Here is a 20,222-nt window from a genome sequence, read left to right as displayed (position 1 = left end):
GAAGCCCCTGCCCTCTCACTCCATAAATAAAAATAAACCCCTCCCTGATACGATTCATGCCAATGAGCGAATCCTCATGCTTTTGTCTCCGCGCCTCGCAACCGGGCCGATTTGGGTGACGCGTCAATGCTCAACCAATGGCCGCCCGTCAGCCAGCATCATTAACGAAGGAGGGGGCGGTGGGAGGGGGTGGGGGCACGTGGTGGCAGGCGAGGTCTGGAGGCCTGTCGCACAGCATCATGGGGCAATGGTGAGCGAGTGGGCATGCGCCGTCACGAAGGGGCTACGTGCGGAAACACAAATCCACCATGGGAATGCCAAATGTGGGCCTAAATCCCCCCCCCATGTGCACTTAAAGCCGCGTTTCATCAAATGTGATGTACTGCGACCATCACTGGAATGAAATACTCATTTCTGGCTCAGAAGAATTGATTACCTCAGCATTTTTTTTTTTTTTTTTTGCTCAATTCTAAGGTCACAGACTCACATTTTCATTTTGGGGGCTTTTAAGCCTGCGCCACAGGAAATTATCTGCAGATTTCAGAAAATGATTTACTTCAAACAATGCATCTTTGTTCCTCTGTCAATGCCGGTGACGTGTCATAACTCGATGGGAGAAGGCCCGATTAAATTGTTGCCACCCAGAAAACAGGAAAAAAATGCATTGTTCCCAAATTGTAGCCATTCGTTTGGAAGCCGGTCCCTTTGGACCGAATCCACTTCTTCATCCCAAGCATATCATGCCACAAATAACAGACACCATCCACACTATAGAAAAATGGCAATGTACAGTAACGGCATGCAACCGGTCCACGTACGTGAGCACGTATTCACTTTCTGAGAGAGAATGATGTACGGCAGTTATTTTCCAAACAACTTTTGACCCTCAAAGGTCACCGTAGTACAGCGGGAAAGAGCGACTTTGCCAGCAAAATGTCCCGTGTTACAATCCGTAGTCGACTTGCGAGTCAATTTAGAATAGAAATAAGCGAGCGCGCGTTCGAAAGTGATATTACGAGCCATTTTCCCTTTGCCGTCAAACAATCGCTAAGCGTGATTTGCACGAGCGCTAATAAGTGACCGGCGGTCGTACGAAAACTCTGCTCAAGACGAACCTTACCCGAAGGGTCGCAACCACCGCTCACAAGACGTTTCTTAGCCTTCCAACATCACATCTCTTTCGAAAGCGTCATGCACGGAGTTCAGTAATCGCATTCCAAAGTACTCTCGGGAAAAGGTATCGAAATTTTGGCCTTTGCGCCGCAATGCATTCTGGGACTTGTCGTTTCAGCGCTTTGTTCACCACTCACGTTTGGTTACTTCTCACGAATAAGACGAGAGGAAACCGAAATAGACAATCGTCGCAAAAAAGGATTCACAGATTTATTAAATAACTACCAAATAAAGTGACATTTCTCGATTAAAAAAAAAAAATTAAAGTCATAAAAATCCACACATGGGCTCAGTGTGGTGTACATACAGTATATAAGACATTGATAAGATGTTGAGTGTCACAAGAGGATTGCCCCCCGCCCCCAAATAAAATACGTAGTGATTTATGACACGTTTTTGCTGAAAAACAAACCGTTTCTACACGATTGTGCAAAAAATTCCCAGAATCTTCCAAGTCGCCCCACGTGGAGATCCACGTTGAGAATTCAAGTAGTAAATGACAAAATATTTCGCCCACCGTCGCGACTTGACCACGTTTGCATGCACCTTTGCAACGCAGCATCATCTTCCGAGTGCGATCAGGAGAGTCACCCCCTTACGGTCTGATTGCAGAAAACTAAAAACCACAATAACATCGCCATGACTTCATCTTCACTTTCCATCCCAGCCATCGCTCTGCACTTCAGGGCACCGGGTGGGCCTGCACCTTCTCCGTCATCTGCTTGGCACTGTAGTAGGACATGCCGAGACCCATGATGGCCAACATCATGGCAATCTGATTGATGGCACGGTCCCGCGGCTGCGTCTGCACCTCGCCCGCCACTTGCCTCTGTGGCGGGGACAAAAGGAAATTAAGACGATTTATTATAAAACTGTACACGTTTAAACAGTTGCCCAAACAAAATTAACCAGGCTAATATTAAATGTGTTCACAACATATATCTCCTTTGATTGCAAATGTATAGCCACTAGCTAGTACAAGAAGCCAACGTAGTAGCCGCCATCTTGACCCCTTGTCAAAACGACACGTTTTGGCTTTCTAGATTGTCGTACAAGTCCAGAAACTAGTGAACAAGGCTCATCTGTTTAATTAAAATGCATAAATAAATAAAAAGATGGCCTGTTTTCAAGTAATAAAATGAATGGTGGCTGAAAATGCTTCCTTTTGATCACGGGCCTACGGCGGCAAGCGCAAAAAACGAATGCGGCAGTCGCCATCTTTACTCGGCACAAACTCACTGACCCAGATGCACAAAACAGTCCCTTAATCACAAAAAAAGTTGCTCAATCAAAGCAAAGATGCTGTAGTCAAAGTTAAGAACAAAAAACACGACTGTTAATCACAAGCATGTGGCACATAGCCAGCCGGGCGGCTAGCGCAGGAAGCTAACGGTAATCTCAATCCTCTCTCCTTGTCAAACGGCGCGCCAAATCAAAGTTGGTTTGGGCACAAAACGTTTGGTAGATATGGCACGTAGCAAGCAAATAAAGCTAACGCCTTGGGTCAAATCTTGAATCCCACTCAAATGCCCGTCAACACAGAAGAAGCAAATTTCAGTCTTTTGTTCACAAAACATTACTAGCTACACAGCTGCTAGCCAGCTAAAAAAGCTGAAGGAAGACAAATTCTCGAGTGGAAAACTGCCAAACCTTCGTTTTCAGGCCGTCCAACCGGTGCGGTAGCGGGTCACTTCATGCAACCGTTCCTCTTACCGTCAGGTCGGATACGAGAATGAAGTCATTGACGGTATTTGCGTGTGCATGTGGGGAGGGCGGTGGTGGTATACATTATGCGACAATCGCCATCTTTCCTCAACGTTTTTTGAACATGTCATTCTGTGTTCCGTTGTCTGGGAGAAAAAAAGAAACCCTCAACCCAAAGTAAACAAGATGAACGCCGTACCGCCAGGTCAATCTGTGTCACGCACGGAGGGCCTTTGTTTTCCCAATTAGAGTCAAGAAGGGAACAAAACCTTGCGACAACGGCTCCCACGCGCTTTGTGATGACGGGCCCGGGATGAAGAAAAAGAAAGAAAAAAAAAACACGATCACAATGGTCGAAATGGCGTCCGATTCGTGTTCAGGAATGAAGTGTAAAAGGGTGCAGACGAGAGCTCTGGAATCTGCCCGGCGTCGCTACCTGGAGCAGGCGAAAGTATCCCGGCGTCAGCCGTCCCAGCCTGATGATCATGTCGATGGATGCGGCGGGACGGGGCGGCCGTGGCGAGACGGGGCGGCTGTCGAGGGCCTGCGAAAGCACAAGAATCTCGTGAGCCGACGTCTTCAAAAGTCCATCGGCGGAAGGGGAAACCCGGACGAAGCGTCCCTCGCAAACGAGAACCGCGTGACCTTCCGAACAAGCCGGCCGTCTGATTGACGTGCTAAGCGTCCATCATCTGGCTTAGATTTGCTCAGCGGCATAAAGCGGCAAAAGCCCCCCAGGCCGCGGCCCGCATCTTTCTCATCACACGCTCCGGATGATGTCCAGACAAGAACAAAATGTACCGCACGTGGCAAAGGTTGGAGAACCCCCAAAGCGCCGTTCTGGATCTTTCGCTTCCGCATCCTACCCTCCTCTGTTCCGCAACGCATTTGCAAAACGCCAGACTCTTTCAAACGAAAGACCGTCCGGGGTTTCGTCCGCCGCCGTCGTAAACCGGGATATTCGGATACGGACCGGTCTTAACTGGTACAAAGGTTGGATGAAAATCAGAATCTGGACGAGCCGAGCGCCCCGAGAGCTCGTAAGCGTCGAGGCGGGGTCATCGTCTGCGGCGATGGAACCGTTAGAAAACAAGAACGTCAACCTGCTTGGAGTCGGATTAGCGCATCAGGCAGACGATCCCCATTTGAGGAAGTTCTTCAAGAGTCTTGAGGATGACCCGACTCGACAGGAAAATTACAGAACATTAAAAAAAAAGAAAAAAAAGATGCCTCGGGTATGCAAGGATTCCTCGAAGCGACAACGCTGATTTCAGCAAGTCTTGTCAGGATTCCGCAATGTCAATCCCGTCGAGACTTTTTCGAGCTGTATTCTTCAAGTCCAGCAGATCATTTGAGTTGGGAGAACTTGGCCCAGGAGTCTCTCCCGCCGCCCCAGCCCTTACTTGTCCGCCGACACCTTCACCTCCAAGCCCAAGCGGAGAGAGCAACCGAGGTACTTCTTCTGCGCCTTTTTATAAAGCGCCTGCTCTCGCCCAACCAGATCTGCCAGGCTGGGCTGCGGCGCACACGCCCACTTTTTGCAGGAACACGCACACCGGGGCTGTCGAAAAGCATTACTTTCACTTGGTGGTCCTACCAAAACACAACCCCCCCCCGCCCCCAACCCTCATCCCTCCCAACTTCCCCCTCTACTTCTACCCCTCCCCCAAAACAAACTGTCCTATGTTAGCTCGTTAGCAGATGAAGACAAATAAAACGGGGGAAACGACGCGTTCATGAGGGCGCACGTGCGCGTCCAAGAGGGCGATTACGCAACCGTTCCCGATGCGCGCGTTTTCGTCGGACGCCGGCGCCGACGGGACACGCGCGCACAGACCTCGGGACTCTGATCAAAACCAAAGACCGGAATTGATTGCTCAAAAGTGTAAACGAGCGTGTCGTTTCCCGTCTTTGTTTCAATACGCACGTGCCATTGAAATGAAACGAAGAGACAAACGCCGATGATGTTGGCACCGCGCCATCATTGCGACTTGCGTACGAATTTGGGCGACGTTCTCAATGTATTCATGAAACATGTTAAATTTGCTGAAATTTCACCATCACTGCCGCAGTTTTTCCGTCATATTTTGTGGTTGAAAAATAAGTGGACGTCGTGCCGTAAAACCCGCATCGGACATTTTTGGCTCAGTTAGCGCAGAACTTTTGACCGCGCGCTCGCAGGCTGGATTCATAATTTGTTTTAATGCGGCGGTCTTAAAGTTTGAAAATTGGCATCGTCTCGAGTTTCCTGAAGTCTTTGTCTCCGCTGCGAGGACCGAAGCAAATTTATGAACAATACGAAGCAAAGTTGAAAAATAAAATGAATAAATATCGACAGTTTGACAATTTTACTCATTGTAACAAATGCACTGTGGGCTGGATAAAATGTTTTAGCAGGCCAGCCGAAGTTCCCCACCCTTTTTTTTTTTAACTACCGGTACATGTGCACTAACTACTTGTAGGGAAAATCTGTTTTATCAAAAGGCATCCAACCATCACCGATGGAATGAAGATTGCCCATCAACACTCCCAAGGGCAAAAAACAAACAAGAAAAGGCATTCGAGGTCGGAACCTCAGGATGCCGTTTGCCACATTCTATCTTTAGGTAGGCACGTTGATGACTGACTACGAACAAACACTGCATGGGTGTGTTCTCAATCACATGTCAAGACACCAACTCATTGGCATGCTTTGGAGTTAAAAAAAAAAAAAATCACACGGTTCTAATATTAATTATTCAAAATGGTTGTGTTGGATAAGACTCCTGTCAATTGTCCAAAACATTGTGCGAGTTAAGAATAGATGACTGTAATGACGCCAAATGTAGCGCAGGCTGAAATTGGACAGCTGCAAATACAAAATGTCACTTGCGTGTTGCCCAAAATCTGATGCAAGGTGGTATAACTCTTTAAATTCCCCCAAAGTTGCCTTCAAGACTACCTCAACTCTCCTAAAAGTTGCACAGGTTACAATAATGTTACTCTAATACCACAGGTCAAATTAGAACCCCTCCCCCCCCCCCAAAAAAAAAAAAAAAAAATCGAATACGACCATGAATCCAAATGTTTCAGAGGGTAAAAACTAACCCCCCGCCGCCACCAAAAAAAAGTTGCAGTTAAAAACAAAGTGTACAGCAGCATAATTCCACAAATCTTGTGCAGCTAAAAATAATTCTACGGTTAATGGCCCGAAACTTGCACAGGTATTAACCTGCCAAAAATCCCAAACATGTCACGGAATAAGATAGGAATCCCGTAAACTGTGAAAAAGTTTCACGGTAAAAATACGATGCCCACAAATCCCCAGACAGTTAGACAGATTCAACAGTATGGTGACCCCACAAAATTGTAGTTTTATTTAAAAAAAAAAAAAAAAAAAAAAACATCTTGATAAAGAAAGACTAGCATAAATCCACCAAATGTTCGGAGGTTAAAATAAGTCCCCCGGCCCCGAAAATATGGGCAGGTTACAATAAGACCAATGCCAGGGAGGAGAAAGAAGTAATACCAATGATTTTTTTTTTTTATTGATTTATTTACTTTTCAGAAAGGAGTGGTTTAAACTATGACGAGCGTTTGGCCAGCAACCCTGCTGAGTCAGCTGGGAACCATTCTTGGAATTCTCTACCTGAAGTACGTAAACAAAAGAGCCACTTTCACACTGGCGGAACAGTGCAAATCACACTGGCACAACATAGCCATGCTGTTCCAAAGATGCTAGTGCTCAGTCTGACAACGTCTCATGATGATCATTATCATTATCATTATCGTAATTGGAGGCTGCTCGCTTCAGTCAACATCATCCAGAGTCAGGCGTCAACATACGCAGAGTACACCGTGTACTCTACTCCTGCCGGCCAATGAAAGCCCTTCATTTCCATTCTTCGTCCCGCCTTTTCACCCACACTTTTTGCAGCTTCCCCTCCCTTCCTCGCTCTCTAGTCGACTAGTAGGGGCGGGGGGTGGGTTCCAATCAGAAGCACCGGCTTCAATGCAACTGGACATCTGTCACCACGGTTACGTCACACAGCAGCCCGTTCGCACTGTACAGCGGCTGCATCGTGCTGCATTCGAGGCAAACCAGCAAGTGGGAAATTCGGCACCCGAGGCCCGACCGCAACGTGAAAAGGAGGCAAAATGGAACGCGAGCTCTCCAAGTGTCTCATCGAGCTTTGGATGAGCTGTAGTAAACAGGTTAAACGTTCGGTGTTATGCGAGCACATCTGCTCAACCTCATTTAGCATTCCAATTATGGCATTATGCATTTAATTAATTTCAATTTCACCCGTAATAGTCACGAGTGAGAAATTTAAGAGGGTGAGCTATCTGGCATGTATGATGCAAGCATGAGCACGGTTGACATTGTAGACCGGCACTATCGGCATTCCGACTTTGTCGTTAAACAATAAAACTTAAATTTCTTTTTACTTTACTATTATGTGTGATATGACAACCAAGAACTTGGTGGACCCGTTTATTTATTTTTAACTCATTCACTCCCAAAGACGTTTTGAAACGGCTTTTCAGACTTGGTCCAGAATTGGCTGGTACTGAATGAGTTAAAATCAGGTTAGCTAGCAGGTTACACGTGATAGCATTCTCATTTCTGCGATAACCAGACCCCAGCCCTTAGCTTTATTGACTTTCTGTAATGACAAACTCTTCGTTAAAGCACACACAACTTGAAGATGACAAGAAATGATAGCTTGTGTACTTAGAGTTCGTATGTGTTCATATAGTTAGCATACTCATCGAGAAGACGAAAATCCGCCAAGTAGCGAACCGGCCCATGGTATAGGTACATGTGTATAAGTATAAATAATATTTATAAGGCCAAATGTAATGGTATACATGCATGTTTGTAGTAATTAACATTACTTAATGCTATATACTAATATATTTAAACATGTATAAGTTAGGTTAGTGTATGAATAACGACATACAGTAAACATGTATGTAGTACTGTATATGTTGCTCTACGTGACTTGCTGCCGTTTTGCTGACTTTCGCTGCCTTTCGCATTTTTTTAATGAATATCTTTGAAAAAATCCTCGATGCACCGAGGGCTCGATAAACGAACCGCGAAATAGCGAGGGATCACTGTAAAACGTTTGTTTTGCAAATGAGCCTACAGCAAACCGAGAATTACTTCATTAGATGAGCGACACACTGCTACTACATTCGATGGGGGCATGTGAAAGGGACCCACTTGAAATGTAAAAGCTGGCTCAGCTACATAATGCGTTCATTTCTTTAAAAAAAACTAAATTCAATGACTATGAATGGTTTGAAAATTGATAACTCTAAATATAAATTCTCAACAAAAAAAAACAACAACCCCCCAACAAATCTTTCTTTACACGGTGACAATAGAGTACAGTATGTTAAACTCGCGCAATTTCACCTAATTTCTTCAAATAAAGTAAAGTTTATATCAAGTTCCGTCACAGCGAATTGTTCAAATGTGTTGCAAACATTTCTTAATCATAGACTAATACAAAAACGGCCATTACGACCTTGAAACTGTGGCAATTAACAAAAATAAATGTACACTTTTGAGGGGATTGCATAAAACAACAGCACAAAAAAAATAACCAAAGGAACAAAAATAAACCTCATGCAAACAGGTTCAAGTTAATTTCTCATCGCCCGTCTAATTTACACATAGACAATTTCGGAAAAAACAAGTTTCCTCATTCACTTCAAATTAAGACACCCCCCCCCCCCACACACACACACACACCCCAAACACAAACATAACAGCTTGCATAAAATGAAAACACATGGTAATACATTTGACTAAAGATTCGTTTAAAATGTACCCAAAAGTAACGCACACTGCAGAGTTGGGACTCGGGCGTTGCTTGCAATTGATTAAACGGACATTTCTCGGGCTTACATATTTGATGATTTAAAAGTAAGACAGGGGTTTCACAGGAGTACATTTTGACTGAGCAACGCTCAAACCACTTTTAGGCGCCTTACCTATCAAACAAATGCACATGCCTGACACTCAAACGGCAACAATGTGTCATTTGCACCAACTAATTCAACGATTAAGGTCACAATGAAAACAGTAATCGAACCATTTTGACCATTAATGGGGCGAGTATTAACCACAATTACCTTCCCTTGGGCTCCACTCTTTAATTAACCAAACAATTCTTCGTGCCGAAGTAAAACTTGACTGTCACAAAGGGCCAAGCAACTGGAGTGAATTTTGTGCAAGGAGTGTAACGTGAGGACATGAGGCTTTTTTAAGGGACCGGCTGGTCGTGATCCACATGCTTAAAAGGGGAGATGGGGCTCCACACACTGGTGCCGGCGTGTAGGTGCCATTGCACATGTGTGAAATACACCCCTCTCACGTCTGAAGGAATGAACACGTCCACATTCTCTTTTTCTCTCTCGACACACTCACCTATTGCTCCCTCTGATCATCGCCCCGCAGTAAAAAGTAAAGCGTACAGGGGTAGAAGTCTTCATTGTTCAGGCATGGCAGCGCCGACGAAGTTTTTACAACATGCGTCATATTTGACCCACTTTTTCCCAACTTGTAATGAACGGAGAGCTCCACCCAGTGGCCAAGACGAGGACAGCGGCTATTCCATTCAATGTGGCATGGCAGTACTGTATTCTATATTGGGGAATTGCAAAATAAATATACAAAGGATGATTTAGAGCTTTGTTTTTTTTTTAAAAAAAGGTTTTATTTCAGCAATATTTAGATTAACCATCGGCGTCATCAACATAGCTTATGGGCAAGTTTCTTCATTGGGTCATTAAAATTCATATGATACGTGTCTCTTGGGGAGGACGGCAGATCTTTTTTTTTTTTTTTTTTAAACATACAGTGTTTTAAAAACATTTGGTAAGTCGTAACTTAAGACTTTTTATTAGCTGCCTTATGTTTGAAAATGTGTGTCAAAGGGTCAAAAACTCAGCAGTTAAAAAAAAAAAGACAGAAAGGAGAGAAAGAGAGACGGCTAGCTATGAGGTATGAATGGTGGGGGTGTAAGAAATTCCAAAATAGATATGAGTGAGCGTCGTGAGAACACCACGTGTTACATCAAGTGCAAGGCAAACCTAATAACGGACATTTGTAATATAAAACTTGGTAAAAAATACTTATTTCAAACTGTACAATCACCAAGTACACAGGAAGGGGTGGCGAAGGGTCGGGGTGGGAGGGGAAGGGGATAGAGAGAGCATGTCGAGCATGATGTCAACTCATTTGGATTCTGCGGCGTCGGCCTTGGGCTGCTTTTTTTTTAAAGGGGGGGAAAGAAAAAACACACAATTGATTAAAAATGAGATTTTACACCACCTGTGTATATAGGTTCCAGTATCATTCATCACTACCTCGGCCTTGGCGTTGCCGTTCTCTGCCTTGGTCTTCTTTGCTTTGGGCCCCTTCTACAATACAAGTTGTCATTAGTAACTCACAGTAAGATATTTTTCAACATTATAATGTCAGTGATAGTGGTGGGAATCATACTTTGGTGGCAGCTCTCTTCTTGACTTCCACTGGAGGGGCTTTGGGTTTCTACAGGATGAGAATAATCTTCATTATTACAAGTCTTTTTTAGTTTCGAGCATCACATGGAATAGGGGTGGGCCAAACATCCAGACAAGCATGCAATGCTCTAATGTATGTAAGTTTAAGATAAGATAAGATAAGAAAACCTTTATTAGTCTCGCAATGGAGAAATTCCCAATTCACAGCAGCAAAGTTAGGAAAGGAAGAAGTAGAACAACAAAATATAGGAGCTGCTGGAAAGGCAGCCACTCTCGCGGCGCCATTTTGAAGTCAAAATAACAAAAATAACACAATTATCTCAGTATTATTATCATCGATGAATCACAGTCTAGTCAAGTATGAATAAATGTGTGAGTATGGCTGCAGTGCAAGTCAGGAAACAGTTTTTCAAGTGTATGCAACGCACCGCTAACAGGCGTGGCGAACACCGTCTCTGTGGAGAGAAAGAATGTGAAAATGTAGCCATAATGTAGCAATTGTTATATTAAAAAGTGTACGTGAATAAAAATGTAACAAACCTCAATGGTGGCACTTGACTGTTGAGGGGAAAATAAATAAACCATTAAACATCATCATTAACCTTAAGTAGCAACAATTCAAACATTTCATTACTCTGACAGCATAATTGTCATAGTCATTCATATTGTAATGGATTTTAAAAAATCACACTCTAATTATTGTTTTCGTAAAAATCTGGGGAAAATGGCTCCGGAAATTACCCTGTTATTAGGCAAACATTTGGAATGTCTTTTGGCCAAGTAGCACGTGACCTTCCCGCTCTTATTTAAATTCAAATAAATGGTGGGCGGCAACAGTTGCCAGGACAACACGTATTTGTAGCCAGACGTTTCCCTTTGTTTTTGTTTTTTTGGCGGGTGGTTGTCCATGTAAACGCAAGGAGACGAAATTAACGAAATGACGGTCTTCGAATGAGCAAACTACTGCTTGTTTAGCACCGTTGCCATACCACAAAGGGGTACAAATTAATTCAAATTTAAAACAACGGGGGAAAATGTCGTTTTTAAAACCACCGCCCCCCTCAAAAAAAAAAAAAAACTCCCGGAAATGAGTGGTTTAGTCTCAAATTGCCCAATGGCTGCTCCGGAGGCTGGAAATCAACAATACGTCATTCGAATACAAAATAAGGCCACGTTAAAATGTAAATTTTGAATTATGATTCAATAAATGTCTATGGGGGGGGGGGGTAAAAAAATCTTAGCCGAAGCAAACTAAGAGGACTCGTGGTTTAAAAAACAAAAAAAAAAACGTCACATCTCCCTCCCATCCCCCACTGAAGCCCTCGCTTACAAAACCTACATTTTGATTGACGGCTAACCGTCAAGTTCACGTAAACGTCAACATATGCACGTATGTGCGAGCAGTTTGGCGCGAAAATGACACTAAACTTTGGCTTTTTTAAAAAAGGTTAAAAAAAATAAAGGCCAAAACAACAGGTACGACGTTGTTATTCACGAGCACATTCGTTAATTATATGGTTACCAACGGGGAAAAAAACCTGACATGTTAATTTTCCTTAGGCTGCAGATTTGCGCAGTTTGCGCGCCTCGGCTGGCTGTCATGGCGATGACGTTTCCACACGCAAGACGACAACCTCACATAACCTTCACTATAAAATTTAAAAAAGAAAAGAAAAGAAAACCACCGCCAAGGTCTCTGCACGTAAAAACAAACTCGCACGTAAACGCAAATCTTACCTTCGCTTTTGCCATGTCGTCGCAGATAAAATGTGAAAACAAAAAATAACGGGCAAAACGGTCTTTTTTCCTTCTCACAAGGGGGTCACGGTACTCTGTGCAGACAGGGGAGCTGCTTAAAATGGCGCATGTATATCGCTAAGCAATGTTTTTCTAGTTTATACCATGAAATATAAGAACCAAACCAGTTTGAACCAGTTGGACATAGCGCCCCCTGTCATTGGATACCACCGTGTCACGTGGCCAAGGGACTCCACCACTTTTTGGTTGAAGACGAGAGATTGGAGCGGGGGTCTCGTTGGAAGTACCGAGTAAGCGCCTCAAGGGAGCGTGCTAAACTACGCAATAATACCGCTTCCCGCAGATGGATTTGCAGGGGTTCATTACAGTATTAAGGTTCTATCATGAATACATTAATGAAACCATGAAAATAGATTAAAAAATAATTTGCAGCATGAACTAATGGTCCGACAAACAAATAAGACATTACATAAAATCAAGTAACAAATATCCTCAGATAAATACAGAGCTCAATTAAGTAATGAATACAATTACACCCAAAAACAAAATAAAAAATTGACTAAATCCTACATCATGACCAAAATTAGGGGATGAATAATAAATATAAATATTTAAAAAAACACTAACAATAAAATACATCACATTTCCTTAAATTGATGGACATTTAAATAATTGCTAAATTAAGGCGCCGTACTCGGCTCACTTTTATTTTGACAAGGTACTGTGGAGCTGCGATCATTTCACTCCGTACAAAGACATTTGTTGATTTTTAAAAGATCATGCATGGTTCAGCTCCTTTTCTACTATCCCTTTTTATAAAATTCAAGTCCTCTGCTACCAGAAATGCAGTGAAAAATACTCTCTCTCTCTCTCTCTCTCTATATATATATATATATAGATATACTGTATGTATATATGTGTATAGATATACTGTATATATATTGAATTTTCTTTAGAAGAACATCATCCGGTCAGGCTGTACTCTCGCTCAGTATGTCACAACAAGGGAATGCGACCACTCACGGAGATTCCTTCATATCAGTCTTTGACAGTTGTTGCAAAGGGCTGACTTGTTGATGCCCAACTACTGTATTTAAACGTGAAGAATTGTACTTTATTTATTCATCTGTTTCTATGATGTCGGACGGGCCATTATCTATTTGTAAGATAAGAAAACCTCTATTCGTCCCACGATGGAGAAATTCCCAATTTACAGCAGCAAAGTTATGAAAGGAAGTGCCTATTCACATCTGGTATGTATTTCAGTAACATTAATCAGATTTTATAAGGGATATTAATTCTCTCAACCTCAATTTTACATCTAGCAAAGTGTATTTTTCTATATGCAACTATTGTATAGGCAAGGACACTTTCAAAAAGAGTGAATCACAACTCATTGATTGACAATCAATAATGTCTTTATTCTTTTTTGATAAAAGTGGTCAAAACCTAGTTACGTCATCAACTTCACACGACTGACACCTTCATTGATGAACCGGATGATAACGGCACAGCATTCACTCCACAAACCACAGCATGCACTTTAAAAGATAACGAACGCATTTAACTTCATTTTGAGCAGACACTTATTTCCTGTTATCACGATTTTTTATTTTTTTTTACATTTAAATCTACATTTATAAATATGCCAGTAACTCTCTTGCCCCATAGGGGTTGACGTCACCCTCTTCTGGTCACTGAGCAGAAGAAGACCTTGTAGGAAGAGGCGGGGTCTACAACGAGGCGCTCTTAGGCCGACCCGCCGTAGCACAAGTCAGTAAAGAAAGAGTCCCGCTTGGTCGTCAGCACCTCCACGAAGTGGCGAACTCGCTCTTGCCGTCGGGCGACGTAGCGCGACAGCGCTTCCTGCCTGCGGCCAGCGTCTGCGGGCTTGCCGTTGCCGTGGCGCTGTAGGTGCTCAGCGGACAAGGCGCAGGTGCGGTCAGCCTCTAGCTGCAGTAGCATCTGGTGCTCTCGGTGGACGTCCCGTGCGTTCTGGAAGGGGGAGAGTTTCCGGTACGGTATTGAGGAATGTTTAGCCATTTTGGATAATGGATCAAATCAGGCTTGGAGTGACTAATCTGGAGTTTCTGTCTAGTTCACGTTGGGCCGGGCTGCTCTAGGCCTGCTCGGGGCCTGTTCTGGCTTCACCAGTTCTAAGTTCCAATCAAAATATGTTATTTTGGAAGAATGCTTTATTTTGAGAAAAGTTCCAGTGACGCAGTAGTGCGCCGTAAATGCGTTTCTAAAATAGGAGCACACACAGGAAGCCAATGTCTCAATCCTGTTATGTAGACTTGCCTGTAGGTCCCTTTTTGTCCAGTGCAGCTATTTATCTTCTCAAACTTTTTTCAAATAACCGATGAGTAAGCACCTTCAATTGTAATTTTGACGATAAACTATTTTAGATTGACACACTTATAAGTAGGACCAAGAGCGATCAGGGGGCTCTAGAAACTCCAATGATTTGGACAATTTCAAAACAAAAAATGGATCAAAAAGAGAATGACAACAATGAACCATTTCCTAATAGATTAATCTGCCGTTTTGGTCATTTTAAGCAAAGCCTCACCTGAATGGATTTGTGGTTGACTTGATACTGGAGAATGGCTTCACACAAGTTCCAGAAGGAATACTCGGGCCACAGCACGGACTGGAACACTAAACACGTGTGGGATGTCTGAGTTGCAAGGGGGTGGGGGGGAGAAAATTAAAAAAAAAAAAAAAGACTCAATAGTCCACAATAAAATTGAACGAAAAGTCTTTGTCATCGTCACCTGCCAGAGTAAGAAGTCACTGAGGCGCACTTCGCCGGAGGTTCTGATGAGAAGGTCAGGATTGGGAGAATTGTTGCTGTACAGACATTGGCTTAGCAGCGCCTCCGACACGTCACTAACACACACACACACACACACACACACACACACACACACACACACACACACACACACACGAGTGCATTCGGACACAAAAATGAAACATTTTCTCTCGTCATACTAGACACGTAAAATGAGCTGCCAAAATGACACCCTTAAAGGAAGACGACTATTGCCATATTTGAACTTATTCCCACCAATGACAACTTTTTGGGTTCAATTTCCAGAGATGGACGGAATGGTCCCTCCGTCTCGGACGGTCCATTGTTGGGGCGGAGGATGAGAAATGTTCTAAAAAGGACGAACTAAGCAAGGGCGGAAGCGGGCTTTCCTTCCATCTTTTTAAATCGTCCCGAACTGGATTATGTGTGTGGTCACGGCAGGCCAAATTGCAACCCCAGAGTGTAGCCAAAGGCTATCTTCTTAACAGGCAACTGCATGTCCTGCATGTTTTTCCAAGTTTGGCATTGCATAACGTTGCAAAGACACGTTTACGTATTTTATGGACGATACGTCTATGAAGAGGAAAGCACCATCAAATCCCTAATACTCGGGTGATCATTTCCATATTTTCAGAGGTTGCTGTGAGCAAAAAGATGTCGACGTCAATTTTGGTGATCATCGATCACGGTTTGAGCACATTTGACGACGTTTAGGTTCCTACATTAGGCGTTTAGACTGTCTTGTTGCACACTGTACGGCAAGTGAGAAAGGACATATGACATTTCAGTCGATAACGGGAGAGGCATTTGAAGCTTTAAATACAAGATCCCATGGGAGTTATTTAAATAGCAAGTGTATTCTTGTAAAGTTGCTGTGGCAAATGTTCTTAGTTTGGGCGGTCTTCTCTTTATGTGACAATTCTTCTGTTAAATTGCACCAAAAAAAACCCAGAAAAACCTGTTTCACTTGTAATATTGCGACTCGACACCTGCCCTGTGTTCGTGCGTGCGTTACCTGGCTTGAATCAGTCCTTGCTCCACCCCCCAGGCCATTTCTCTCACCGCGTTGGTCATTTCATATCGTGACGTGTAGGCAAAGCACACGTTCAAAAAACACCTGTTGGAAAAAAAATAAAAAATTCAAAAAAAGTAGTACCGTTCCTAAAAAAGGTTTGGATATTTGATGATTTTATTTTTATACCGGTACAGCGTGCAACTGCAAGGAAAACATTTAATGCCGTGTACAAAACCTTGTGTAAACGTCACTTTTTTTCCTCTCATACAACTGTCATTTTCCGACTAACTTTTACTTTGGAAATTCCCCCCCGTCAAAACTGACATTTTCCCAGATACAAGAAAAAATGCACAAACGTTCTACTCTCCTTGTTAAAGTTGCTTTTGGTTAAAATGTGACTTTGTCCTCTTAAAAATCTCCTCTTTGTCTCCTACCTGGAGAGTGTATTCAATTAAATATTGGTTGAAAATAAGTTGGAAAAGGTTGTCTTCTGTTGTCATTTCTGTTTAACACAACGTCACTGGAATTGGGTTGGGGGGGGGGGGGGCCCCAACAACAAAGAAGAAAAACTCCACTAAGGACGAGAGACGACAGCGTACTTATTGTGAGCTCGGGTGGCAAGCACCGCTTTGGCAATGAGTCGCTGGAGGTCCAGCGGCAGCAGATTCAGGTCGCCCAGCACCCGGATGCAAACGCCGTGCTTCTCCAGATTGTCCCTGCGTTTGAAAAGAGCATAAAAACAACACATCATGCCTTGTTCATGAAACACAAGCAGTCATGGATCGATTGGGAAAAGCATGAAAATAAAACGCGTCACATGCTGCATGCTCATCATGGGTTTACTCAACTGCACAGAGCAGCGGAAGCGTATGACTCCATGACAGCGGCTTTTCTTTTTATACTGGCCTTGTTGAAGAATTTTAACACGGTGAGCCACCACGAAAGGGCGAGCATTTATAAAACATTCTTTGATTGGTTTACCACTCTCACACGCGTCAATCACGTGAAAACTTATTGAACACACTTTAAATGATTTCTTAGCACCCCTTCTCGCCCGCGTGCTGTCAACAAATTAAGATTAGTGTTCAGTTTAACATCACAGAGGAAACTCGACAAATAAATAAGAGCTTCAGCGTGCTTGCTTTTAGACATCTGAAACTTTGCATTCTATGCAAGATTGCCGATCGGTTGTCATGTCATAATTTGCCGAAGAGTTATCAGCATTTTTGAAAGATTTTTGTTCGAATTTCATTGTTCTTATTTTTTGCCCAATGAGTGTCCATTATACGCAATATAAATTGTGGCTATTCGGCAGGCGGTCACAATCCCCCTACAGCGTAGGTGTCAAACTCAGGTCCTGGAGGGCCGCTGCCCTGCATGTTTTCGTGGTCTCCCTGTTGCAACACACCTGATTCAAACGATCAGATAAACCGCAAGCTCTGCGCAAGCCTGACATTGAACCTGCTCATTTGAATCATTTGAGGACTGCACGACTGTCCGTGTTTTATGTTATGTTTATTATTTTACTTTATGTTAACCGTTTTGTTAAGCGCTTTGTTACAGCTGCAGCTGTTGTGAAAGCGCTATATAAATCAGCATGTATTGTATTGTACTACACAGAGCTCAAAATTCGGACTTGCCAATCTACTGTAAAAGGCCGTATGAGCCCAATGATCTAAACATTTGCAAAATAGCACATGCACGAACAAATAGCCCCGATATTTGCTGACACGGTGTACCCCACTCTGCGCACTCTCCTATACGTGTACCGTAAACGTCATAAAGGTTCCGCTGATTGACAGGTAACCCACCGTTCCTCCATAAGTCTTTCAAATTTCTGTTTGGCCAGTTCCATCAGGCCTTCCACTTCGTCCTTAGTGCGCTTGAAGTTTTCGATGCTGAAGGCATACACAGTCACCTCCTGTATGTTCAGATGCTTGCACCAGCGAAGTGTCTGGAAGACAAGCGAGGGCTGTTTGCAGTGGAACAAGTCCGCACTTTGAAATGTCAGCCGGGCTCACCTCTGCCAATTTGTCGAAGCCCTGCATGTGTCCCTCCTGGCGCTCCATGTTCTTCCTGCGCGCAAAGCGACGGTTGCCGTCCATGATGAAGGCCACGTGTTTGGGCATGGACCCCGCCTTGGAGAGGGGCAGGGGGGAGAGAACGTGGGTCACATGTGAAAGCAGCGACTATACTATATTTCCTCTGACCATTTTGAAGTCTCACCTCCAATTAAAAATGGGCATCCCCCCCCCCCCCTAAAATGTTAAGATGCTTTTAATGACTTTGCTAGACTTGTTTTTCTTACACAATACATCCTGATTTATATAGCGCTTTCACAACAGCTGCAGCTGTAACAAAGCGCTTAACAGTTAACAGAAAATAAAATAATAAACAACACATATCATAAAACACGGACAGTCGTGCAGTCCTAACCCCTTTTCCCTCATAGCTTGGTGTTTTAAACCAGTGTATTGTTGCCTTGTTGAAGAATTCAAAATGTGCACACGTCGGCTACAAGCTAAGTTTCAAAGTCAACATGAAGCTGTAGCATCCATTGATGAAAAAAAAGAGATTTGGTTCACTTCTCCTGTCTCATGCAAATCCATTTCAATTCCAAGCGGCGACTCTCAGTTCCAAATATGCATCTGCGCTCCGCGCCGACGCTTCTCTCTCCTCATCTTGTCATTCTTGTCAAAGTTCTGACTTTTTCCTCATTAAAATAAACACAAACAAAACATAAGATTTCTGATGAAATATTTCCCTTCTAAATTTGCGCCTTTTTCCTTTTTCTCTTAAAAATTTTGATTTGAAAATGATTAATCTCCCACCTTAAATGACTTTCTTGTACAAATTGGACTTTTTTGTTAAAAAAAATATCCTATAGTTTTTCCCTGCCTAGTAAACATGCAATTTCTTGATAAAATGTAACTTTTTAATAACTTTAAGAAAGACTTGTTTTTCTTGTCAAAATGTTGTTTTTTCTTGGAAAAAACGAAACAAAACATAGAAACAATACTTTTTCTCAAAGAAAATTCTAATTGAAATTTTTTTTTCAAACTAAAATTGTGACTTTCACCTTTTTGATACTGTTATAAAATTGCGACCATGTGTTTTTTAGCTTTCTCAAACAACATTCATCTACATCTGAAATAACCTTAGAGGGGGACAAAAACGTTCACTAATCATTACCACTTCTTTGCCCGTGTACGAGACACTTTTTAATCAGGCTGGACCCAATTATCCTTTAATCCATTCTAAATCAATATCTCAATCCAAGTACAGGATGTTTTTCATACCTTGAGGATACTGGCTGAAATCTTCTCCAGTAGATTTAACTCGCCCTCCTTTATCCACGACATGTTCAGGCTGCGAGGTAATTAGAGAAAAAATATGCGGATAAACAAATAGAAAAAAAGCAAAAGTCTTTCGAGAGGTGATGGGATTTCAGCGGCAGGTTTTTCCCGTGAAATATCCCACTGCAATGTTTCACAAGACAAATTGCACTCAATCGAGGCTAAATGTTTGCGAGTTAAAAAAAAACAACAAAACGCACTGACAGAATGTTGTCAAATGTACCCCGGTGTAAACATTAACATTCATTTCAACTAGAGAAGAAAGAGCGCCCGTGGCCACAAAACAACGAGAATTTCAACAAATAGCTTCCAACTCACCGTATTTTACGATGACGACCGCTTCCGCATTGAGGTACGTGACGTCAGAGCAGTTCCTGTCACGCGGAAGGGGCGTATATCAAAATTTGAGTGGAAGTAGTTATTAATGGCAGGAAAAATGGGAACATTAAGGAGAATGACAGTTTTTTAATATATTGTAATAGAAATTGACATGTAAAGTGACATGAAAATAAACCCTCAAGAACTTTTTTTAATGAAACTACGGATTCCTTTTGACGATTACAAACCACTGGCAGATCTTCTCAGCGCATGCGTAACAATCGAGGTGGGAGACGAGGCGGGAGGCTACCAAACTGGCAGTTTTGACTGACATTACATCAGTGTAGATCTTACGCCGTAAAAATTGCAGGCATTGTTTAAAAGGCTTTGTGAGCCTCATGTGACAAAACGGCAGGGGCACTTTGCGCCATGTTTAATGTTATTTAGGGGCTTGGACGTTGGGGTAAAAAGACACCCCGTTATAAAGCATTGTAAACCTTCATTCATTCATTCATTACCAGAAATGTTCTTACCTGTATCATCCTTATGTCCCGGCGTTACA

The 20,222-nt window shown here is 42.9% G+C and overlaps 1 protein-coding gene and 1 long non-coding RNA gene across 7 annotated transcripts; both read right to left on the bottom strand.

Annotated features, from left to right (window-relative positions):
* Positions 1-1,369: 1,369 nt before the first annotated feature.
* LOC147204389 (uncharacterized) lies at positions 1,370-12,367 on the bottom strand. Of its 6 annotated transcripts, XR_015101209.1 has the most exons (8): positions 12,133-12,367; positions 10,936-10,953; positions 10,824-10,850; positions 10,376-10,423; positions 10,240-10,293; positions 9,004-10,140; positions 3,314-3,421; positions 1,370-2,002 (listed from the first exon to the last, which is right to left on the bottom strand). It is a non-coding gene; the product is annotated as an uncharacterized LOC147204389 (long non-coding RNA). The 6 variants fall into 6 exon arrangements; XR_015101206.1 differs by lacking the exons at positions 10,240-10,293; positions 10,376-10,423; positions 10,824-10,850; positions 10,936-10,953; positions 12,133-12,367 and adding an exon at positions 3,077-3,169 and having other exon boundaries at positions 9,004-9,532; XR_015101208.1 differs by lacking the exons at positions 9,004-10,140; positions 10,240-10,293; positions 10,376-10,423; ... (1 more) ...; positions 10,936-10,953; positions 12,133-12,367 and adding exons at positions 3,077-3,169; positions 3,851-4,453.
* A 1,186-nt stretch (positions 12,368-13,553) lies between these two features.
* On the bottom strand, positions 13,554-19,718 carry dhdds (dehydrodolichyl diphosphate synthase). The gene is made up of 9 exons (XM_086114527.1): positions 19,661-19,718; positions 19,286-19,355; positions 18,008-18,124; positions 17,798-17,940; positions 16,586-16,702; positions 15,987-16,088; positions 14,931-15,045; positions 14,726-14,833; positions 13,554-14,148 (listed from the first exon to the last, which is right to left on the bottom strand). Exons 2-9 carry the CDS (start codon positions 19,346-19,348, stop codon positions 13,903-13,905), a joined length of 1,011 nt encoding a protein of 336 aa, XP_085970653.1. The 5' UTR covers positions 19,349-19,355; positions 19,661-19,718; the 3' UTR covers positions 13,554-13,902.
* Positions 19,719-20,222: the final 504 nt, after the last annotated feature.

This window comes from Hippocampus guttulatus, chromosome 6 (genome assembly GCF_054856545.1).
Source record: "Hippocampus guttulatus isolate MCC_2025c chromosome 6, RoL_Hgut_1.0, whole genome shotgun sequence".
NCBI classification, from domain to species: Eukaryota; Metazoa; Chordata; class Actinopteri; order Syngnathiformes; family Syngnathidae; genus Hippocampus; species Hippocampus guttulatus.
This window is presented reverse-complemented; position numbering and strand designations above follow the sequence as displayed.

Coding starts and splice junctions, on each gene's coding strand:
- dhdds (XM_086114527.1), bottom strand. CDS start 19,348: ATGTCGTGGATAAAGGAGGGCGAGTTAAATCTACTGGAGAAGATTTCA. Junction 14,834..14,930: donor GTGACTTCTTACTCTGGCAG/GTGACGATGACA, acceptor CTTGCAACTCAG/ACATCCCACACGTGTTTAGT. Junction 14,149..14,725: donor TCAACCACAAATCCATTCAG/GTGAGGCTTTGC, acceptor TCCCCCTTCCAG/AACGCACGGGACGTCCACCG.